The sequence below is a fragment of the Xyrauchen texanus genome, chromosome 11 (assembly GCF_025860055.1).
Source record: "Xyrauchen texanus isolate HMW12.3.18 chromosome 11, RBS_HiC_50CHRs, whole genome shotgun sequence".
NCBI classification, from domain to species: Eukaryota; Metazoa; Chordata; class Actinopteri; order Cypriniformes; family Catostomidae; genus Xyrauchen; species Xyrauchen texanus.
In genome coordinates, this window is record NC_068286.1 from 13,271,548 (window position 1) to 13,297,466 (window position 25,919).

General features: G+C 39.6%; 1 protein-coding gene across 1 annotated transcript in view; it reads left to right on the forward strand.

Annotated features, from left to right (window-relative positions):
• Positions 1 to 25,444, forward strand: part of ctnna2 (catenin (cadherin-associated protein), alpha 2) — a 717,220-nt gene extending 691,776 nt beyond the window's left edge. Inside the window, exons 14-18 of the mRNA XM_052137026.1 lie at positions 6,535 to 6,648; positions 17,397 to 17,578; positions 18,462 to 18,567; positions 23,206 to 23,340; positions 24,455 to 25,444. Coding sequence (XP_051992986.1) covers positions 6,535 to 6,648; positions 17,397 to 17,578; positions 18,462 to 18,567; positions 23,206 to 23,340; positions 24,455 to 24,742 — 825 coding nt within the window. The 3' untranslated portion in view covers positions 24,743 to 25,444. The remainder of the gene's footprint in view (positions 1 to 6,534; positions 6,649 to 17,396; positions 17,579 to 18,461; positions 18,568 to 23,205; positions 23,341 to 24,454) is intronic.
• The last annotated feature ends 475 nt before the right edge of the window (positions 25,445 to 25,919 follow it).

Genomic DNA, 25,919 nt, shown 5'->3' on the forward strand with positions numbered 1-25,919 from the left:
TTTAATTCTGCTATCATTCAAAGAAAGCACAGGACCCAGCCCGTGTTTCACCCACTTGTCAAAAATCCTGTGCTGACCAGCTTGCCTCCATCTGCAAACATATCTTCAACAGATCACTGGAGCAGTGTGAAGTTCCCTGCTGCTTAAAACGCTCCACCATCATCCCTGTACCAAAGGAACCCAAAATCACAAGACTTAATGACTGCAGACCCATTGCTCTGACGTCTGTGGTCATGAAGTAATTTGAGAGACCGGTGTTGGTCCAACTGAAGGACATCACTGGACCCTTTCTGTATCCCCTTCAATCTTCAATCTTTTGCTTATCGAGCAAACAGGTCTGTGGATGATGCTGTCAACTTGGGATTGCATCATATCTTGCAGCACCTGGACAGACCAGGGACATATGCAAGGCTACTTTTGTGGGCTTCAGTTAAGCTTTCAACACCATAATCCCAGCTATTCTCCGGACTAAATTAACCCAATCTGTTCCCACCTCTATCTGTCAGTGGAACACCAGTTTTATGACATATAGGCAGCAGTTAGTGAGACTGGGGAAATTCACTTCCAGCACCTGTACGATCAGCTCTGGTGCCCCCCAGGGATGTGTGCTCTCGTCACTACACTTCTCCCTGTACACAAACAACGGCACTGCCAAGGACCCTCTGTCAATCTCCTGAAGTTTGCAGATGACACTACAGTCAATGGCCTCATCCAAGATGACGATGAGTCTGCGTACAGGAGGGATGTTGAACAGCTGGCTGTCTGGTGCAGTCAAAACAGCCTGGAGTTGAAGACGCTCAACATTGAACACCCCAACATTGCCCCGCTCACCATTCTTAACAGCACTATGGCAGCAGTGGAGTCATTCAGGTTCCTGGGCTCTATCATGTCACAGGACCTAAAGTGGGAGACCCACATTGACTCCATTGTTAAAAAGGCCCAGCACAGGTTGTACTTCTTTGCCAGTTGAGGAAATTCAACCTGCCTCAGGTGCTGCTGATACAATTACTCAGCTGTCATTGAGTCTGTTATCTGCATTTCAATAACTGTCTGGTTTGGTTCAGACACGAAATCGGACATCAGAATACTACAAAGAACAGTTAGGACTGTTAAGCAGATTATTGGTTGCCCTCCGTTCAAGAACTGTACACTTCTAGAGTGATAAAAAGGGCTGGAAAAATCACTCTTGACCCCACTCATGTATATATATATATATATATATATATATATATATATACATACATACAGTACTGTGTAAAAGTCTGTAAAAAAAAAGAAAAGCACATAAGATTTTTCACAAAAACATTTGTCTTTATATGGTTATTTATATCTGCTACTTTAGTGTGTCATTTTATACTCCGACATATTTCTTTTGCAAATAGAATAGAATAGAATAGAAGAACAGGGAGCCCTGCAACTGATGGCATGGCCTCACAGAGCCCCCAACATCGGATCAGTCTGGGATTACACGAATAGACAGAAGTAATTGAGACAGCCTAAATAAATTAATAAAATAACTGTGGGAAATTATCCAAGAAGCTTGGAAAATCCTATATGCCAACAACCAAGAAAAACTGTGTCCAGGTATAAGTAGGAGAATTGATGCTGTTTTGAAGGCAAATATTGATTTAGCTCTTTAGCTTACTGGACTTTGTATGACGTTAAGTGATTAATGAAAACTATTTATGTCATAATTATTTTAAGATTAAAAGTTTTTTCACAAGTGCTTAAAATTTTGCACTGTACTGTATATTTATATATATATATATATATATATAGAGAGAGAGAGAGAGAGAGAGAGAGAGAGAGAGAGAGAGAGAGAGAGTGTGTAAGCATACTTGGCAATAAAGCTCATTTTGATTCTGATTTACTCACCCTTATGTTGTCCAAACACGAAAGATTTCTTGTATGGTCATTATGTTGACTTGTCAAAGCTAACATATTGTAATTCTACAGACAAGGTTTATTTTTTATTGTTTTTAATCCCTTAACCAAGACCAAAATTATCAATTGTAAGTCCTAGAGCTTTCAAGCTACATAAAACAAGCCAGGTACACACCTTCAGAATATTCTGTCTTTTTTAACTGATAAAAACTTTTTTGCACTGAGGATGATCAAAATATAAAAAATTACATAGACTGTTCCTTTAGTATTAAAAACTTCCACTTTCACCCCTATACTCAAGAAACCTGGTGCAGACCCTTGTGTATTGGTGAATTATAGGTCTATTTCCAACCTTCTATTTTTTGCCAAGATCTTTGAGAGAGTGGTTGCTTCCCAATTGCAGGAACTTTTAAAGTCTAACAATCTTTTCAAGCCCTTTCAGTCAGGTTTTTGCCCACTACACAACACGGAAACAGCTCTTCTAAGGGTAGTACATGATATTCTCATTTCGTCAGACACAGGTTCACTCAACAGTCTTCTTTTAGCTCAGCTTTTGACACTGTCTCCCATAAAATCCATCTTACTCATCTGTTAGCTATAGGCATCTCTGATACTCCTCATCAATGGTTCACATCTTATCTACAAGACATGCAGCAGTTTGCAGCAGTTTTTTCAGTACAGAATTACAAACCACCAACTACATCTGTTTTACAAGGAGTCCCTCAAGGGTCAGTGCTGGACCCCTTCTTTTTGTAATTTATGTCCTTCCACTTGGCCAAATTATTCAAAAGCATGGCTTTAGTTTCCATTGCTATGCGGATGACACTCGGATTTATGTCAGTTTTAGTTCTTCAAAACCACTCCCACCATCATCATTTGCATGCCTCTATGACTTAACCCTTGTATGGTATTCGGGTCAAATTGACCCGTTTCAAATTTTTACAAGATGAAAAATGGTACAAGTATACATTTTTTCTACCTGAAACTCAATGGCCTTAGCTTATTTTCTGTGATAAACATGTACAAACAAAAAAAATTATTGAGCACACATGCTACTATACCCCACACATTTACATCATTAATATGGTCTTCGGGTCAGTTTGACCCGCATACACAGAGACACACAGAAACATGCACACACACACATACACAGACATAAACACACACACACAGACACAGACACACATACATTATTATAATCTAAGCACAGAGAAGCTATTTGCTCTCACTTTCTCCCACTCTTTACCCTCTTTCATGTGTCCACGAGCAAACCCCTTTTTTAGAATCTTATTCCATAACATTCGAAACATCAAACATTTTCTCGCACTATGCACCTCACACCTGCACATCAAGGGGGTGGGACAAAAGGGATAAATACCTCTACATCACAGTACAGAATCTTCCACCCTCAAGATGTCTCCAAATATGATTTCAATTCAAAGTATTCTGATTCTGAAAGTGAATTTGAAGATGGCCTTCACTTGGAATATGCACCACAAGGAGCACCACAGGCGGCCGCTGGAGCAGCCCAAGAGCCAGCCACTGAAAGAGCCCCACAGCCAGCCACTGGAAGAGCCCCACAGCCAGCCACTGAAACAGACCCACAACCAGCCACTGGAAGAGCCCCACAGCCATATTTGTCTAAGAATGGACAGATTGAATGGTCTTCATCCCCAGTGAGAGAGCAACCGCACTCAGCTGCTAACATAATACGGATGGTACCAGGGCCCATTTGCAGTGACTCAAGTCATCCTTTGAGCTGCTGTTTCCTGACTCAATTCAGAAAATTATTCTGGATATGACCAATCTTGAGGGGAGACGTGTTTTCGGTGACCAGTGGAAAGAGATGGACATCATGCATCTGCATGCCTACTTTGGCATCCTCATTCTTGCTGGTGTCTACAGGACAAGAGGGGAGTCGACTGAAAGTCAGTGGGATGCTGAGACAGTGAGAGCAATTTTTAGAGCCACAATGTCTCTGAAGAGCTTCCTTGTATTCTCAAGAATCATCAGATTTGACGACCGAGAATCAAGATCTGTTAGACGGCAGGGGGACAAGTTGGCAGCAATCCGCACTGTGTGGGACCAGTGGGTAGACCATCTTTACAAACCTAGGCCCAATGTAACTGTGGATGAACGGCTTGTGGGGTTTAGAGGCTGCTGCCCTTTCAGGCAGTATATGCCCTAAAAGCCAGCAAGGTATTGTATCAAAATCTGGGCTACCTGTGATGATGTTTTCATCTTATGCATGGAACATGCAAATTTATACAGGGAAGCCATTTATACACGAGTGGAGATATGTCACAAGGCCTTCATTTTGTGATGCATGTGTTTTGTAAACAGGCATGCCTGTCTTTATTCCCAATCACCACCCCCTGTTGCAAGGACTATGCCTCAGTTGTTCATCTGCATTACATAAGATAAACGTGACTGATTGTGGAAGTTCCAGTTTATGTATTGAATGTTTGCATTAAAAATAAGAAATGTTAATGAAAACATTGTCTCACTTCATTTTTTCCAAGATAAGCATGATTTATGAGACCAAAGTATTGAGTATAGTGGATCAATTATAACCTTATGACAAAAAAACAAATCACACTTCCATTATTAATTGTGTTCTAGTAGAGACTGATTGCAATCCTTAAACATATATGTTATCTCAATTGTTTGAAATTGAGATAAAGACAATATATGTTAATGGTTTATGAAGTACATTTTTATTTCAGAATTGTTTTTAAAACCCAAAATATGTTCCTGGTCAATTTGACTGAAGGGATACCAAAGGGTCCCAAAAGTGAAGACAATACAAGGGTTAAGACTTTGGTTGGATGCTAACCTCTTGAAGCGCAATGTGGAGAAAACCGAGATTTTAATAATGGGCCCCAAATCAAATATGTAATTTTTTCACCTATGCAATATTGCCCATCTCCATCCATTGCTCAACATGAATGATGCAGAAACAATAATCCATGCGTTCATTTTCTCTAGATTGCATTATTGTAATTCAAATTTCTTTGGGTTAACCAATAAGACCCTAAATCAACTACATCCAAAATTCTGCAGCTAGAGTTCTTACTTCCAGTAAAAAGTCTGCACACATCACTCCCATTCTGCTACAGCTCCATTGGTTACCAATTTCCAATCACATTTAAAACAAGATATTGACTTCTGGACGGCACTACAGAGCACTGAGCACCAGAACTGTCAGGCACAAGAACAGATTTTTTCCCTCTGGCGATCCATCTCACACTTGCTCCTCAGTACATAACTGATTTGCTTCACCTTTACACTCCCGATTGCACTCTAAAGGCTACTGAGGCAAACTTCCTGTTTGTCCCAAAGTTTGGGTTATCTTCTTTGGGAGGCAGGTCCTTTATGACTGTTGCTCCTTGACTTTGGAATGCTCTCCCATAACCCCTTCGGTAACTCAACACTCTCTCATAATTTAAATCACAACTAAAAACGAATCTCTTCACATAGTGTTATCTCCTGCTAGCATTGCTAGTTAGTTAGGTAGGGAATGTCCTGTGTGTGTGTGTGTGTGTGTGTGTGTGTGTGTGTGTGTGTGTGTGTGTGTGTGTGTGTGTGTGTGTGTGTGTGTGTGTGTGTGTGTGTGAGCGTGTATTTATCACTTTGTGGGGACCAAATGTCCCCATAAGGATAGTAAAACCCGAAATTTTTGACCTTGTGGGGACATTTTGTCGGTCCCCATGAGGAAACCAGCTTATAAATCATACTAAATTATGTTTTTTGAAAATGTAAAAATGCAGAAAGTTTTCTGTGAGGGTTAGGTTTAGGGGTAGGGTTGGGTTTAGGGGATAGAATATAAAGTTTGTACAGTATAAAAACCATTATGTCTATGGAAAGTCCCCATAAAACATGGAAACACAACATGTGTGTGTGTGTGTGTGTGTGCGTGTGTTTGTGATTTACGAGGACAATTTTGTAAGTTACAAACTGGTAATTACAAGGTTATTATGCTATAAATGTGATTTATGAGGACATTTCTAGTGTCCCCATAATTCAAATCGCTTAAAAATCATACTAAACAATGTTTTATTGAAAATGTAAAAATGCAGAATGTTTTCTGTGATGATTAGGTTTAGGGGTTGTGTTAGGTTTAGAGGATAGAATCTATAGTTTGTACAGTATAAAAGTCATTATGTCTATGGAAAGTCCTCATAATGATAGGTAGACCAACATGTGTGTGTGTGTGTGTGTGTGTGTGTGTGTGTGTGCGCTGCTGTCCATTTGCTGTTTTTCATGTAATTGTTTCTCATGTAAAGTGACCGTGGTTTCAAGAAAGGTGATATATATATATAATAATGATTGTATTATTAATATTATTATTATTATTATTAGATCTTCATTGATGAAATGTTAAAATTGGCCAAGACTATTCAAACTTTAACTGTGAAAAATAAATAAAATATTCAAATGTAAACAAAACCACACAAGGACTTGAATCTGTGTTAAATTGCTCTCCTCTTGCTTGTCTTTATCTATCTATCTATCTATCTATCTATCTATCTATCTATCTATCTATCTATCTATCTATCTATCTATCTATCTATCTATCTATCTATCTATCTATCTATCTATCTAATATAGTTATAGTCTAATAGTTAATGTTGTTCTGTTTTATTTCAGACCCCAGAGGAGCTGGAAGATGACTCTGACTTTGAGCAGGAGGACTATGATGCTCGTAGTCGCACCAGCGTCCAGACAGAAGATGACCAACTTATTGCTGGACAGAGCGCAAGGGTGAGTGACTCCTGCATGACAATGAACAGCATCTCAGTTTCCACCTGTCACTTTCATCAGGTTTACTCTCACAATATAAAACACTTAACACCACTGAGTGTGATTACTGTAAAATTACGGCTAGTCTCAGAACCTCAAGAGGGCCTGTCAGTCAGTGCCTGCACATAATATGTCTCTCAATTTTACAAGAAAGAAATGTTATTTACCCTCTACTGAGAGAAGAAAATACATCAAAAATATAAAACCATCAGTCACAGCAAACAGCAGGTATGAAGTTTATAAAACACATACATATAGCCTATATATTTTATGTCTTTTATGCTTCAAGTCAGTTCTGTCACATAACATCTAATTGTTCTTTTTATTCAATATTTAACATGGATATGATGTCTCATGCCAGTCATAAAGATGTGTACTTTTCCACCCGAATCAAATATTTCTTATATAGACGTAATTTCGGTGTCAGTTATTATAAATGCTTTCTGCAGAGACCATAGTTCTAAGAGTATTTATCTGTTCCTAAACCTAGTGAGCTGCCTATGCATGCATTTTAACGCATCATAGGTGCATGTCGAACACAAAAGCTGTCCCAAAAAATAGCAGGTTCTCAAATTCAAAGGCAACATTGTGTATATATATTGCAGAGATGACAATCCATCCAAAATCTATCACAAAAGGCAGTTGAAGAAATGACAATTATAGATATACTTCACTCGAATAATTAAATATGTACTATTTTACCCAGTAGCTGTAGGTGCTTTGTATTTTGATGTCTATTAGAGTCACATTTAGAGCTTGGCAACATGCTAATGGCAAACTATTTACATCAGTCGAGATTCCAGTGCACTTTAGGTGATGAGCATTACTGACAGTTTTCACAGACAGTGATGCATTTCTGGGTTAATTCAGTAGGGTACATCTATCTGAATACAGGTGCTGTCTTTCACCCTTTTGACTGTCGTAATGCACTGCTCTGTATTTTTAAAGAAACCTGCAACGTGTAAAGGATCCGTTTGTATAACGTAGAGTTGCTGCCTTTGAAGAGTGTTCCAAATCTGTCTCTTATGAGGTTCCATTTCAGAGAGGATGCTGCCTTTCTAATAATTTATTTAGTAACAATAATAATTATGACAGAAATGGGTATAAAAGGAGGGGACGTGCATACTGTTCATTAGGTTTTGTGCTGAGGAGCCGAGAATAAGTTCCCGGCCATTTCAGCGGGTAGTTCAGCATTGTGGCAGTAGGGACACAACGTCCCATTCCCTCCATCAGGGAACGGAGGTTATGGAAGTAACCAGGATGTTCCCTATCTGTCACTCACTCTACGTTGTGTCGATGTAGTGACACTAAGGGTCCCCTACAAAAATGCCACAACTAGCTGAATTGGGTTACGTGGATCAGTGGTGTGAGACGGGCAGACTGCTGTGTGCCGCATAGATAGTGCACCGGGCTGGGCCGTAACCTCCCCTGCCGCTAGTGTGAGTGTCGAACAGCCCTTTTGGGGATGAGTCGACTACCCAAAAGAATAGGGACAGGCTTGTCCTAGTCATGCCTCTTTTCTCTCTTTTTTTTCCTTTTTCTCCGCATAAAAAGAGAAAATTCGCTAACCGACTGGGACACCAGTCTTCTTGTCTGGAAGAACACCACTTAGCGAGGCATACAGGCATTTCAAGTCATACAGGCGCCTCATAGAGTGAATGTGTCTAACATGGCAGGTGGTGGGCCACTGAGGTCTTCCATGTCCCTTCCAGGGGCCAGACATAGAGGTTCCAGAGGTCTGGTCATGGGTGCCAGATGGTGCTACGTCCCTGAGAAGAAGGTCCTTCCTCAGGTGAATTTACCAGGGAGAGGCTGACGTGAGGAGCATGAGGTCCGAGAACCAAGTCTGGGTGGGCCTGTAAGGAGGCTATTCGTCATCACTGTCCTTCCATAGGATCTGTGCAAGTAGGCTCACTGGGTGAATGCATACTTGCATAGTCCAGGTAGCTAGCTGTGAACGCCAATGCGTCTATGCCGAGGGGAGCCTCGGTCAGGGCGTACCAGAGCGGACAATGGGAGGATTCCAGGGAGGCGAACAGGTCTACCTGTTCCTGCCCGTATCGACTCCAAATTAGCTAAACCACCTGAGGGTGGAGTCTCCACTCTCCCTTGCAGGTGACCTGTCCTGACAGTGCATCCGCCGTGGTGTTGAGGTCGACCGGGATGTGAGTGCCTCGCAGCAATTTCAGGTTCATTGTCAGCTCATTCTCCTCCCGGCCCTCCACTGGGGGATGGAGTAGTCTGCTTACCAGCTCCAAGGCAGTGGCTCCTCGCGTCCCTGTGTCGCCCGTCTCAGGGGTGCTTTGAAGACTTCTTCCTAGCAGGCGGACATGAGACAGGTGGCGTCTGCTTCCTGCTGGGGGCTCAATGCCTGGGTTGGGCCACCGGGGCGGATCCGGTGCGGCCGCTGCAGGGAGATTCCCTTGGCGATGAGCAGACGGGTGCAGGATCTTAATCCGCGCCTGGGCAGGATGTGTTGAATGGCACACGTCTAATGCTTTACCATCGAGAACTGCTGGGCAAAGTACCCAACGGTGTTGCCGAATAGGCCGGCCTTGGAGATGGGGACGTTCAAGAAGCGTGTCTTGTCATCCTCATGCATATCGACCAGATTCAGCCACAGATGGTACTCCTGGACCAACAGTGTGGACATCTCCACCCGAGAGACCGCGCCGTAAACTTTGTTGCCCGGAGGGCAAGGTCGGACGCCTGAATCAATCCTGGGGTGGAACTACCCATGTGCAGTTCTTTCAGCACCTTGGCTTGGTGGACTTGCAGGAGAGCCATGGCATGCAGGTCGGAGGTGGCTTGTCTGGCAGTGCTACGCGGGCACAGGTGCACCGCAAGCGTCTTATCCACTGGGGGCATTGCTGAGTAACCCCTGGCTGCTCTGCCATCAAGGGTAGTGAGGGCAGGGGAGACTAGAGATCGGGACCGGGCAGAAAAAGGTGTCTCCCACAAACTTGTCAGCTCATAGTGCACTTCCGGGTAGAAAGGCACTGGGGCACGGCGTGGCTGTGAGTGGCCAATCATCCAGCCGCGAGGGTTCAGGGGAGAGCGGAGGGTTCCACTCTAGCCCGACGCTCGCGTCGACCCGGGAAAGCATGTCCGTCATTTCAGCATCTGCCTGTGACTGGGCGACCACACCCAAGGGGGGAAGCCCAGTGGAGGTTCCCGCATCAGACAGGACAAGCCGCTTGAGAGCTCATCACCTTCACGGGCACCGAATAAGAGGTTGAACTCGCCCTGGGACGAGCCAGCGCACTCATCCGAATGCCTAACTGGAGTAAACGAGCGTGCTGGGGAATGGGAGGTCCGTGGGGATACCTTTGGGGGTCCCTTTTTGGTCCCCAAATCTCCCCCACTGCTCACTGTGGTGGACTCATACCCATAGGTAGAAGGACCGAGGCAGGGAGCCGCTGGGGTGGCTTGTTTTCTTATGAAAGCAAGCCACGACCACAACATTGCCATGGTCATGGCCTCGCAATGAGGACATGATACATCCATGGAAGATGTCTCAGTGTGAGCGGCGTCCTGGCACGAAAGACCTTGATCGTGGCCATCAGAAGGCAAGAGGTATCGACGGCAACCAGGAATAACACACAATCGGAAAGACATCTTTAAAAACACGCTCTTTTAGAATATATTCTTTTGTGAGGGAAAATGCTCTTTTAGAATATACTCTTAAGATCTGCTGAAGCACCCAGGGGCGTTCTCTACAGTGCATCCATTCAGAGAGGGGAGAAATCTGCTGTAATGCGCCATAAGGATCCAGCAGAGGTGAGGGATGGAAATCGCTTAACTCAGCTTGAACCATCGAACATTCGGCTCCGAAGACAAAATCTAATGAGCGGTGTGCACTTCCCCTCCTTTTAGACCCATTTGCCTGGGAGAGGGGCATGCAAATACCACTCGCCAATTCCCATTGGCCTTTTATCAAAGATCAGAGGTGTCTCTGGCTCTCAAGAGTGACCCCTAGTGTCACTACATCGACACAACGTCAAGTGAGTGACAGATAGGGAACACACTCTGCATGTGCATGTCTAACTGCAGATGAGACACTTGACAATGTCACCCCCTCCACTAGCATTTGACAGCAGTGCTCACCAGGGTTCGAGGTTTAACCCACATTAGTGTATTTGTGAATAGTGCACAGTGGGCTGCTTATGAGACATAAGGAGAATATCAGTAATACTGCCGGCATTCACAAACATACACCATAGCCCAGTTTGATACCAATTTGCCTTGGGAAGGAATTATTTGACATGAATGAGAAGAAATTATAATTTGTTCAGAAATAAAAGACATCAAATAAAGAAACACTCACAAAGAGAGAAAAATATATTCTTTGAGAACAGAATTAAAATGAAAGAAACTGACCATAGAAAAGCATTCAGCTCACCAGTAAACTGGGTTCAATTAAGTTCAAGTGCAATCATGTGCATGGGTACTGAATGTTACATCAACTGAATGCACATTAAATGTTCTATCACTGCTGTCATATACACTCACCTAAAGGATTATTAGGAACACCATACTAATACTGTGTTTGACCCCCTTTCGCCTTCAGAACTGCCTTAATTCTATGTGGCATTGATTTAACAAGGTGCTGAAAGCATTCTTTAGAAATGTTGGCCCATATTGATAGGATAGCATCTTGCAGTTGATGGAGATTTGTGGGATGCACATCCAGGGCACAAAGCTCCCGTTCCACCACATCCCAAAGATGCTCTATTGGGTTGAGATCTGGTGACTGTGGGGGCCATTTTAGTACACTGAACTCATTGTCATGTTCAAGAAACCAATTTGAAATGATTCGAGCTTTGTGACATGGTGCATTATCCTGCTGGAATTAGCCATCAGAGGATGGGTACATGGTGGCCATAAAGGGATGGACATGGTCAGAAACAATGCTCAGGTAGGCCGTGGCATTTAAACGATGCCCAAGTGGCACTAAGGGGCCTAAAGTGTGCCAAGAAAACATCCCCCACACCATTACACCACCACCACCACCAGCCTGCACAGTGGTAACAAGGCATGATGGATCCATGTTCTCATTCTGTTTACGCCAAATTCTGACTCTACCATCTGAATGTCTCAACAGAAATCGAGACTCATCAGACCAGGCAACATTTTTCCAGTCTTCAACTGTCCAATTTTGGTGAGCTCTTGCAAATTGTAGCCTCTTTTTCCTATTTGTAGTGGAGATGAGTGGTACCCGGTGGGGTCTTCTGCTGTTGTAGCCCATCCGCCTCAAGGTTGTGTGTGTTGTGGCTTCACAAATGCTTTGCTGCATACCTCGGTTGTAACGAATGGTTATTTCTGGCAAAGTTGCTCTTCTATCAGCTTGAATCAGTCGGCCCATTCTCCTCTGACCTCTAGCATCAACAAGGCATTTTCGCCCACAGGACTGCTGCATACTGGATGTTTTTCCCTTTTCACACCATTCTTTGTAAACCCTAGAAATGGTTGTGCGTGAAAATCCCAGTAACTGAGCAGATTGTGAAATACTCAGACCGGCCCGTCTGGCACCAACAACCATGCCGCGCTCAAAATTGCTTAAATCACCTTTCTTTCCCATTCTGACATTCAGTTTGGAGTTCAGGAGATTGTCTTGACCAGGACCACACCCCTAAATGCATTGAAGCAACTGCCATGTGATGTGGTTGATTAGATAATTGCATTAATGAGAAATTGAACAAGTGTTCCTAATAATCCTTTAGGTGAGTGTAGATATAGTCTGTGACTTAAAATTTTATGGATTTTGAGTTCTCATAAAAGATAAATAAAAATAGATATTTGTTAACTGACTCACTCTTTCAGTCCCATAGACACACAGCTCTATCTGTTTGCTCCATGATAGGATAACAGCGCAGATAGGTCAGCCATAAAATTGAACTCCGGAATCTGGGCCACTTTATTTCAAATGAGGGAAATTAAAAGGCTTTTTTAAAGCTTGTGTGAAGAGGGTGGAATTTCAAATACAGATTCGCACACACATACACGTGGGCATTCAGCACACAATATGTGTGAGTTAAAGGAATTGGCACCGGTGTGTATGGGGAAGGATTTGTTGGAGCATTAAGCTGCCTGCACCCTCACTTGTTATCAGTTAGGAGCCAGAGAGATTTGGGATAAGTGAATTATGAGAATGTCAACAGGGAGAAATAAGCTCTCTCCCTCTTTTTAAATTTGTTTTAATGTTTTTTTTTAGCCTTCATGTATAGAATAGTTAAGGGACAGAGAGGGTAAAATGTATTGGGACTTCTCAACCCCCTTAGCAAACAGCTCTTTAACAGTGGCCCCAAAAAGTATTATAAACTTTTGGTTTGAAACATACTTTACGCAAGTATGTAAACTAAATTGTTTGCATTGCTGCTTTCCGAAATGTGTCAGACCGCAGTTCGTAATAATGCAAGTACGCATTTTCAACATTGCCAAAGGGGCACTACAACATTCTTTAGTGTGAGCCAGCCTGATCTCATGAATATTACGTGACCATGGCAAGATTTTCAAATACAAAATGATGTGCTTTATTGCACATTTCACTGCATTTTCCCAGAGAAATGTCCAGCGAGGGGTGCCATAAGTGAGTTAAATGGTGTCTTTATTAACACCAACATAATTGAATGTTGGATGGAGGTTTTAATGAGTAATACTTACCTCCCTACCATAAAACTTTAACCTAAACCTTACTCATTTTTGATCAAATCTAGACAGGCCAGGTTCAGCAGCCATCACTCCAACAACTTATTATTGAGTAATCATTGAGTAATCATGCTAAATTGCTAATTTGGTACTAGAAAATCACTTGCCATTATATCAAACACAATTGAGATCTATTTGGTTCATTACATGAAGCTTAAAAAGGTCTTTGAGTTTTGTTTTTGAGTTGCCACAGTATGCAATAGTCTGGCATGTATTAAGGTCATCATTAGGTCAAAAATAGCCAAAAAGAAACAGCTTTATCTAAGAAACTAGTCAGTCAATCATTGTTTTGAGGAATGTAGGATATACAATGCTTAAAATTGTCAAAAAACAGAAGTTTTCATACAAATCTTTACACTACAGTCTTCAAAGACAAAGAATAACTGGCTCTAACAAGGAAAGAAAGAGATGTGGAAGGCCCAGATACAACTAAATACGAGGATAAGTACATCAGTCTCTAGTTTGAGAAATAGATGTCTCACATGTCCTCAGCTGACAGCTTCATTGAATTCTACCTGCTCAACACCAGTTTCATGTACAACAGTAAAGGGAAGACTCAGGGGTGCAGGCCTTATGGGAAGAATTGCACAGAAAAAGTCACTTCTGTAACAGAAAAACAAAAAGAAAAGGTTAGAGTGGGCAAAGAAACAGACATTGCACAACAGATAATTGGAAAAGAGTGTGATGGATCTTAAACCCATTAAGCTCCTGATGCCTAACAATAAACAAAATCAAAACACTGGCAGTGATAGGGGAATGACCTCCATAGTCATGAGCACTGTATGCAACACTGGCTCATTGGCTGTGGCAGGTGTTGCCGTTGTCTCGATGACCATGGAAGGCTTGGAAGGAAGGAGCTGTGGAAGGCTTGGAAGGAAGGAGCCACCATAGTCAGGAGCGCTGGCAAGGGAACAGACATCTCATCCGCTACCTCTCCCATGGTGAAGCTTGGTGAATGGCCAGCCAATAGAAGGGAGAAATAGATGTATTTCACCAGTGTCCAGAGGGTGGTAGTTTGGGGTAAAAGTGACCGTATAGGCTCATTCAACCCCAACCGTAACATATCTTTGAAGGCAGTGCCTTTGAAGTCCACTTGATAGCTGAGGTCACAGAACTCATCCACATATTCCTCGATGAAATGATTCTCCTGGCGTAACCGCAGAAGTTTAACTGCTGGGTTAATTTTGTTGGTCGAGTATTCTGTAATGTTGTAGGCAGGCAAACAGGAGCAAGACGAAGATGAGAAGATGTGAAGAACCAAGTGCAATTTATTTACAAGACTCACAAGAAAATGTGAATTAAAAACATAAATGACTTGACTGTTACATCAACAATACTCAACAAGAGACAATCACAAACATGAGGGCTTAAATACAAACAAAAGGGTAACAAAATAACAAGGCATCCAATGACAAGACAAAATAACATACAGACCAATAACAGAACAGGACTGTTCTTAAGAAGATTAATAAACATGAACCAATGAAAAGACAAGACTAATAAACCAAAAACATGTAAGAACAAGACACATAAAACACGATGGAAACAGGAAACCATGACTAACACACATGTCCAGAAACAGGAGGTAAACCAATTTCAAAATAAAAGACATGAAGTTAAAAACATTATTCAAAGCATGAACAAAACACATAAATGTCACAATTGTAATGAAAGATCTGCTTCTGAGTCAAAACGTGACAGCATCAAATCTGAATTATTGCATCATATCTAACAATAATTCAGTGAAGGCTTGGCAAAAACTAAGAAAAGTATTTTTTACATCTAATAATGTTTTCCTTGTATCTGAATTAGCCATGCATGTATATGTAGTAATTCTACATATTTATTTAAAAGGTTTTCATTCAAAGAATACGACATCCACAACGGACATTTAGGCAAAGAAATCTGTTATGCAGCATTTTCCTTCAGATTCAAAGCACATTTAATTTTTTTGGGCAAAATTAAGTGGTGTAGTTCTAAAATATACTGTTAGAAACCCTTTTGCCTTAAGTTTAAAAAAAAAAAATTATTGAAAGAAACTTAACTGGTTATAACCGGTTTACAGTATTTATAAATAACGTTTTCACTCTGGAACAACTGAAAACCACTTTGTACCATTTTTCAATACATTATGCAAAAAATTTCACAGAGTATGAGTGTTTTATGAGTGAGAGCTGCCTGTGGTGGTGGCGGGTATCTGTGGTGGCTCTCCCTGCCACTGGAATATTTGACCCCTAGTTTAATGATTCTGGCCTAAGGCACACTTAAAAAATGTCTGAATATCATTGCACTGCAAAAAAATACATAACATTAATCCAAGTTAAAACAAACAATGATAGACCTTTACTCAGAACTAGCCTCACTTTACCAATAGCTTATAACCAAAGTAGTTTTGAGATAATTTTTTAGTGCATGTATGAAGTCAGTTCTCCTCCAGAGGTGTCCTATAGCAGAATAATGTAGTTCGCCACATCCACATTGGACCTGATCCACAAAGTTTGACTTTTGTTATCTGTTGTATTCCTTTTTGTAGAATGTTTTGTTTGAAATGTGTGGTTGTGCTATTAAAGTCTTTTTAGCAAGTCAGTTCACTCAGTGGCCATTTTTATAATGCTTTCAGGCAACCATTTTTGTAAACAAGCAGCATGCATGTGCAGCTACTTGAATGGGGAAAGACCAAAATCTCCAAAACAGTTGGTCAAGTCTGTATCTGTTTATATATCTGTTTACCATTGGGCATTACAATTTCTCCAATTCGTTTTAATAGAAGTGCCCTGTCTCTACTAGGTAGTCTCTGGTGCTACACAGATTGACAACATTTTCCAATGGCCCAGCGGAATGCTTGTTTATTCAAACTACCACAAAATTTGAAATGTAAAAATAAAAACACACAAAAGGCTTTTAATCTGCTTTAAGTTACTCTCTCTCTCTCTCTCTCCTCTCTCCCTGATGGTTTATCTGACTATCTATCTTGCTAGCTGGCAGTTTGGCTTTCTGTAATATCTGTATATCCATCAAATTTGAAAATGATAAAACTAGTTTAAACTTTCAGACTTTATCAAGCCAACACCAATGTTTGTCTTTATGAATTTTACCTATCAAATTTGTAATATAATGCAATGGCACAAATGGTAAACATTTCAGTAATAAATGAGATACAACAGTGTTGCATCAGCCCTCCATTTCAGATGCCCTGGAGTGCATGCCATCTGAAAAGGAACCATTTTATAATCACAATTTCTCTGAGGACACCTTTTTAATGTTTAATTGCTTGTTAAATAAACAAGCAAAAAGCTACAAATCTTAAATGATCAGCTGGGAATTAATGAGCTCTTATGTTATGGCATCCTTTGGTAATAATGGCCAATCTTTGTGTAGAAATTAAGACACAATCGCATAATATAAAATTTGTTCTTTTTCTAATCAAACTACATATATAGACTTTTACAGACTTTGAATTTTAAACCCATCTTCCAGCATGAATTCCAGTGCATTTAATGGTGTCTAGTATTGCTGCACAGTCCCGCGCCCCAGTGTGGTCTCTCTGCTCTGACAGAATGTTGAACAAATGCATAATTCATTGACTGGTGTAAGAACTGAGGTAATTATACATTTATCTCACAAATAATATTGTGCCATAACTGTGTCTGTGACCTTGCAAAGAGATTAATGCTCTTTTGGACCGGCTCAGACTCGCTATGGAGCAAGAATTTATTCCTTGACTAGGAGGAGGGATGGATTTTCTCTTTATGAGCAAGAGATGTCATGGGGTTCCAAAAGGTCTTATGATTAAGTGTTAAGTTTCTATACCTTATACAGATGCATTTCAGTGGGGTTAAACAATGTCAAATGTTTTTTTTTTTTTCTTCTTCTTCCTAAATGGAGGGTTCTTTCTTTGCAAAGTTTTAGCTGGAATGTTTTACCATGTGAGAACACATTTGAGATATGTTTTGAATGTATTTATATATTGATTCTACTGTATCATATTTAACCCTCTACAGGCCATCATGGCTCAGCTGCCTCAGGAGGAGAAGGCCAAGATTGCAGAACAGGTGGAGAGTTTCAGGCAAGAAAAGAGCAAGCTGGATGCAGAGGTCGCTAAGTGGGATGACAATGGAAATGACATCATCGTACTCGCTAAGCAGATGTGTATGATTATGATGGAAATGACTGACTTTACCAGGTATACCTGCATCCACACGTAAACAATAAGAACATTGAAAATGTTGAATTCTGTTTGCTTTGGCTGATTGTTTTTCTCTTAAAATTCACTCCAGAATGACGATTAGATAATTATTTATTCACCCTCATGTTTTTCCAAACCTGTATGATGTAATATTTTTCAGTGGAGCACAAATTTAAACATTTTAGAAGAATCTTTACACAGATTTTACTATAGAATGACAGTTCATGTTGACCATGTTTGGCAAGCTCCAAAAAACACTATAAAATATTATAAAATTAGTCCATATGACTTGTGCACTATTCCTGGTCTTCTGAAGGCAAAGCAAAGCTTTGTGTGAACAACAAATTGAAACATAATTGGTTATTCACTAATAATCTCCACCTGCACCAAATCTTGAATCTAGCCAGCATTCACGACCAGATAAAAAAAAATTGCACGTTAACGTCATTGCCAAAACAGCATTGTTTTTCATGTGATGTGTAACTTTAGTAACCGAAAGTGATGCACCTTTTTCAACAACAGTCTAACTTAAATTTCAGTTGGTTTTTCATACATAGCTATAGTATTGTTTCAGAAAACTTGGAATTTAGGTTGTATGGACTACTTTTACGGTGCTTTTCTTTATGATTTTCTTGAACCTTGACAGAAATGGTCACCATTAACTCGTTGTATGGGATGAAACATATCAAAATTCTTCATGATTTTAGGTTGATTATTCTTTTTAGTTTCCTCTGAATTCTGATCTGTTTATGTTAGTGTGCTTAGTACTTAATACATAGGTAATTATTAATTAATTCATTGCTCTGTGCAGGATATAAACTTTGGTCCGTTTTGATGAATCAGCTAATAGAGTAACAATCTCTGTTTTGTGCTCCCGCAGGGGAAAAGGCCCTCTGAAGAATTCCTCTGATGTGATCAACGCCGCAAAGAAAATTGCAGAAGCTGGATCCAGAATGGACAAGCTTGCTCGGGCGGTGGCTGACCAGGTCAGAATACTCTCATAGTAGCTATATTTTTCTGTTTATCCCAGTCTCTCATCTGGAAGTGGAAGATCAAAGCCCTGGGTTGTCTTTAATATAATTAGCTCCTACGGGGTGTTGAATTCATTAACAGATGAGCCCCCTTCTTCAGAAGCTGCTGACAGACATTTTTTAATGTCCAATCAATCAAATTTACTCCTTGTAAGAGAAAGGAAAGGCAAAGTAAGGATGTGTTTGAAAGAATGTCTCTTTACAAGAGAGAGAATGAGTGAGTAACACACTTTCTTGCAGCACTCTATTGATGTCCTCATTGTCAGAAAGGTGATCAAGATGCTTACAAGAAGCAGCGTGAAATCTGCTGTCTCACCACTGGCCAAGCCTCATTTAGTTTTTTATGTTTTCAAGTGGTTTTTATTTTCCCTTAGATATAGAGAAAAGGTTGAGGCGGGAACCTGATCACTATGCTGATCAGAGTGTAATACGAGTGTTCAAGCACATCAGAGACAGGCCTGAGAGTTCCAGAACACTCCTCCCTTCAGGGCAATGTGTTCCGCCCACAGACCCAATCTATCTTCCTGCCAGATATCTCACACACTGTGTTTGTTGGATAGTCTGAACAGGTGGCTGGCCTTGTCCCTTATCAAACCTTTTTCTCAGAGTATTTACATCTAATGGCCATCTGGGGTTCTCAGGACTCATTAAGGGACCGTATTCATTTCAGATAGAATCTCTGTGTAGGAGGTGTTAAACAGGATCAGGTTCTTAATAATCAAGCTGCTGGAGATGATGAACTGATCCAGAAACAAAATACCTCCCAAGATAAGCTTATTTCATGTTGGGCTTTGAGTGGTGCCATGTACCATAAATTACATCCAAGTTGGTTGCATGCAGAATTCTGTAGAGCAGTGGTGGGTAGCGACATAACCAATTGGTGGGTAGCGACAGAACCCTGCTGAAAAAAAGAAGAAGCTTATACTAGCTTAAGCTGGTTTGCTGTTCTTAGTAGTCTCCCAGCATGGCCAAGCTAGTTTCCAGATGGTTTCAGTCTGGCCATGACAATTGCCCCAACCTCTCTAAAAAAAACAGACAAGACAGTGGAACTTGCTGAGACCATCAAATATTATCCTTATTGCTTGTCCTTAATAAATAATAATAATAATAATAATAATAATAATAAATAATATTAATTATTATTATTAATAGATATACACAATAATAATTTTTAATTGTTATTACTATTGCTGGCCTCTAATAATAACAACAACAGTAATTAATAATAATATTGATGGTTTTTAATTATTATTATTAATAAAGAAATTATTATTATTATTTGTATTATCATGAATTGTTGTAACTATTGATGGCCTCTAAAAATAATATCAATAAATTATTATTATTATTATTGGAGACCACCTGTCCAGGGTGTCCCCCGCCTTTCGCCCAATGTTAGCTGGGATAGGCTCCAGCCCCCCGTGACCCTGTACACAGGATAAGCGGTTGATGATGGATGGATGGATTATTGGAGACCAGAAATAATAATAATAATAATGTATTATTATAATTATTAATATTATTATTATTATTAGTAGTAGTAGTAGTAGTAGTAGTTTTCCGCAGGATTAACAAACTATATTATCATCCATAGTTATGATAGCAATATAAATAGGCTTTTACATTTTTTAAAGGGAGAAGATTTTTTTTTTTTTTTTATGTTTTTTTACATATCTTTATTTATTTATTTATTTATGTATTGTTTCTAATCAAACCCTACCGTGATAGGCGCAAATTTATAACTTGGCAGAAGTTAGCCAATTTAGGTAGATGCCAACAGGAACAGGTTGCATGGCATGCCTTCAACCTCAAAAAATGTAACGTAAAATGTTTAATAAATAAAAGGTAAAAGAAACAAGTATACATTAAATGCATTACTAATGTACATTAATAGTTCGATCATTACTTGTTTGTACTGTAATAAATTAAATAAAAAAAAGTTATAATTACAAAGTTTTATTTGGTAACACTTTACAATAAGTTTCCATTTGTTAACATGAACTAACAAATGAACAATATATTGTTTACAGCATTTATTAGTCTTTGTTAATGTTAGTTTATAAAAATACAGTTGTTCATTTTTAGTTAATGTTAGTTCATGGTATATAAAATCATATTTACAAATGTATTAGTATATGTTTTAATTAACATTAACTAAGATTAACAAATGCTGTAAAAGGATTGTTCATAGTTAGTTCATGTTAAGTATTGTTGTAACTAATGTTAACAAATGGAAACTTATAGTATAAATGGTAAATGGTCTGCACTTATATAGCGCCTTTTTAAGCCTTAACGGTATTCAAAGCACTTTACACTGCGTCGCATTCACCCATTCACACACACATTCATACACCAATGGCGGCAGAGCTGCTATGTAAGGTGCTAGCCTGCCATTGGGAGCAACTTGGGGTTCAGTGTCTTGCCCAAGGAGTCGTGTGGGCCGGGATTCAAACCACCAACCCTGCGATTAATGGCCGACCCGCTCTACCAACTGAGCCACATTTATAGTATAGTGTTACCTTTTATTTTAGCTCAGATGGTAAAGCATGGATCTTAAGATGCCAAGGTCATGGGTTCAATTCCCAGGGAACACATATCCCGATGAAACAAACCTTGAAAAACTGCAAGTTTCTTTGGAAATAAAGTGTCTGCCAAATGCATGAATGTGAAATCTTGGTCCTAAAACTACAGCCAGAGTACAGTACTGTCAAGCCAGACTGCAGTATTATGTGTGGTCCTCAGAACTCTCTTTAAATATCTGTCTAACTGCAGCATTTGACATGGCTGACCCAAAACTGCTGGGTCTTATATGCTCCCCTGGAGGCGAGAAAAGGGTCCAGGGTTCTCTCTTCTATTTCTCTCTTTCTGCATTTTCCCTTGGCACAGTAAGAGCTAGGGTTCTCTCTTCTATTTCTCTCTTTCTGCATTTTCCCTTGGCACAGTAAGAGCTTGTCTCCAGCGGAGAAACTTGAGCGCTAAATGCTAAGGATGCATTCAGCTATTCAGCCGCTTCGAAAATAGAGCGGCCTCAATGGTTCTTAAATGTGTTTCATCCATCTTTTCACTCAAAGTTCATGTGAAACTAAGGGATACAATAGATTTAGAAATATATAAATAGTCAACAACTTCTGGTAGGTCTTAATATTTTGTAACTTTTTATTTAGAGTTAGCCACTGGGATAGCTGAATAAGGTGGTATTGTGTTGAAGCAGTTATCTCATCGTTTCAAGCAAGGTTCTGCATATCCAAAATTGGAGGATTTAAAATGAGGGAGGAAAAGGTTGGTGTAAAATATTGAATGAAAGGTCCTCATCTGTAACATTAAACAGGGGCACTGGGACCTTTTAAAATTCAAGTAAAATATAAATTTGATTGTCTGCTAACCTGTTTCATAAGAGTTGTCACAGACAATTTTGCGACAGATAGGATTAAATTTACTGCACTCCTCATTCATTACTGTGGTGTCGCATATAGTAACTGGCAGTCATAAAACTCTGAGCAATTCAATGATATTAGGGCCATTATATGATTTTCTTAAAGGTGCACCTGATCCAACTTGAACATTATGGTTGCTCCAATGATACAGATGTGGAGGTTGCCATCTCATCTAAAAGAATCTCTGAAATTACATCTGATAGTGAAGTTGTGCGTGCAAGCATATACAATTCAAGCACATCTTCACAATGTGCATAGGACATTCATTTAACAATCCCAAAATGACAAAGGCTTGTCGCCTTTATATATCAGTCATTCATTTATAACAACCAAAGGTTGTTTGATAATAAATTTTTTATAAATAATCGCTGCACTGGAGAAGTGCATTGCCAACAAGGTGGAGAGAATGCTTGCATTTGCTGTTTGAATGGTAAGAACAATGTTGCAATGTCAAGGATGCAAACTACTTACCGTTTTTCTCAATACAGTGTCTTGAATAAAATAAATCACTTGTGAACTCGTGCAGATCCATTGAGTTTTACAACAAACACATTTGACCTGTAATGGCTCTGAAAAGGGTACCAGTGTGGGAGAAATGTATTGAAATATTGTCATGGAATGTAATACTTCAGCACTATTTTACATTGACTGGAAAGTTTTCATTCATATTATACATTTTAAAAACTATCGGCCGATTAATCGTCTATCGGTCTGTTTTCCCACCTTATTTATCGGTTTTGGCAAAACCCACTAACGGTCGACCTCTAGTTTTCAATACTGGGCAGTCCAAGCTTACCCAGCAACATCACCTATTATTTACTAATTAATATTCATGAGATAAGCAATTGGAGTCATGATGTAAAACAGTCCATCACATCTAACCTCTTTCCATAAACAAAGGCTTAAAAATTATTTTATGGAAATGTATATATTTTTTAGGATTTTGATTAACTATCATATGAGCTAGTATCAATTTTAAAATGTTTCTATTATCTACAGTATTTACAATTATTTAGTATGTGATGACACACCTTGAGTCATCTTTAAAATGCCACAAATTTCATCTTCAGTAATCACTTTGATAACTTCACCCCCACATATTTGCTGTACACAGTAAATATTCTAAGGTTGAGTCTCATTTTGTTCCCATTTTATTTAGTGCCCCGACTCGGCCTGCAAACAGGACTTATTGGCATACCTCCAGAGAATTGCCCTCTACTGCCACCAACTCAACATCTGCAGCAAGGTCAAGGCTGAGGTCCAGAACCTGGGAGGAGAACTCATTGTTTCAGGGGTACGTTTAACTATAAAGACGATTTCAGCAACTCTTATTGTGTGGCTGGCTATCAATATGAATATTGCAGCAGCTTAATATTACTTCTTGACTCCTGATTTGATATATTGATTAGACTGCCAAAAATTTGGGCAATATTTAAACAGAATGGTTTAAAACGCTAAATATCAATGTTTTTTTTTCTTCAATTCAACAAATGTAACTACATATACCATATGTTTTTTTTTTAATTATTACTTTTATTTTTATAGTTTATGCAGTAACAAGTACGCTAATGTTCCATACTGTGACAGGGTGGAGGGCGGGGCCGGGTCGTGATGCTGCACACCCGGTCCCTTATCAGGCTAATTAAGCCTCAGAGAGGGACAAAGGCCGACTGCAGACGGTGGTGCGACAGAGAGAGAGATCATTTACGGGCAGATGACTGTCATGTGTTTATATTTGTGTCTTTTGGTTTCAGTGTAAAGGGATTAATGGAAAGGAGGCAAGAACCAGCTTGACAATATGAATAATATTTTAATGTAAAACTGAAAATATAAATAACATTTTTTTTTTTTTAATTGATGACTTGGACTAAATAATAAAGAAAAGTAGCCAAAAAGTGCCCAACATAGATGGGAACTCTTTCAATACTGTTTAAAAAGTATCCTAGGGTGATACATCAAGAAGTTGGTTGAGAAAATGTCAAGATTACATGTCTGCAAATTCTAGGCAAAGGGTGACTATTTTGAAGATGCTAAAATATAACACAGTTTTGATTCATTTTGAATTTTGTTTAGTTACAACATAACTCCCATAGTTCCATTTATGTTATTACATTTAAGTAAAAACAAATTTTTATTATAATAAAGAATGAGTTTTCAAAAAGTGTTTCAAAACTTTTGACAGGGAGTGTATGTACAAACATACACTGTTGGAATTGAATAGTAGAAACATTTATGAAACTAGTGAGAGTGTGAAAATTGCAGGTTATAACAGGACTTTACTTTCAAGAAATGTCAGGGCTAAAAGTTTCGGAAGTTGAAGAAACACCCAGTTATTAACAGTCCACTAAACTCAAAACACCAACAATCCTCTTACCTGAATATTCTCTTCTCTGTTGCTCCATATTCAGCTGGACAGTGCCACATCCCTCATCCAGGCAGCCAAGAACTTGATGAATGCTGTGGTCCTCACAGTCAAGGCCTCGTATGTGGCTTCCACCAAATACCAGAAGGTGTACGGTACAGCGGCAGTCAATTCTCCAGTGGTGTCCTGGCGCATGAAGGCCCCTGAGAAGAAGCCCCTGGTCAAGAGAGAGAAACCTGAAGAGTGCCAGACCCGTGTCAGACGGGGCTCACAGAAGAAACACATCTCCCCCGTCCAAGCCCTCAGCGAATTCAAGGCCATGGACTCCTTTTAACTTTGCACCACAGATGCCCAAAACGCCTCCTCTTCTCTTGATTTCTTCTCCTTTCCCTGTTACGGCTTATTTTCTCAGAGTTGTATCTTGTTCCATGCAGCGACTTATGTGTGTGTGCCAGTAAATGTATGCAATCTGGAGGGTTTGGCCACCTAACATCTTCGATCCAAATTTCGCTGTTAAACGAGAAACAAGCAAACTCGTGAAGGAGATTGACATTTACAGTGTATCTATGGTCTAGTAGTGTCAGCCCTAACTAATGCAGGGATACTGCTTACCTTCCTAATGTTTTTATTATTATTATTATTTAATATGAATATGACCCATAGTAATAGGAATAACTTATGTTGAAGCAGATTTTCTCCCTTGTTCCCAGTTATACATATGGTGACCTGAGGCTCTAGCTTTTTTGCATTTAAAATCAATTTCTTTAATTCTATTGCTGTATCACTAACAATGGCAGCCAGGTTGGCTATAGTATTACATTTAGAAAAGGACTAGTTTTGTGGTTTGCTCAGAGTAGAATCCTGCATACCTTTATAGTCCTGAATTGTCTAATAAATCTTGCACCTGTGTGTTCTGAGTCGAGTTCTTTTCATAAATAAAGGAATTTAGGTTTTCGGCAAACAAATTACAGCTGCACCAATAACTTATTCCTATAATTAAAACTGTGTTTGCGGCATCAAATAATGGATGGTGTCCACAGTATTTTTGACAAGCAAGATCTTCCATCAAGCTTATCTCCATCATCAAATACGTTTTTTTTTGGCACAGGATGTGCTCTGAAATTGTTTGTGTGTGTCCATAAACATTTGTGGTGAACGAGGTACTGTAATCACAAATAAAAAGTTTGTTGGAAAATTTTAAGAGAGAGAGAGAGTTACAAATATTATGTAAATAAATAAATGCTATAGATTATTTGGCGTAAAATAAAGACTACTTTTAGAGAAACAGTAGCATGTAATTTAGTTGTAGAAATAGTAGTAGTAAAGTAGTAGTAGAAAATACTTATTAATATATTTTACTTAATTGTGGAGTGCTGCTTCATGTGGATGTACTCGATTGCCATGAAAATAATCTCACAATACTTTTTTTTATCATTATTATTAAGGATCCTCAAAATAGGCTTCATTTTCTCTATGCAAAATGAGAAAAATAAACCAATTATTGGGAACCT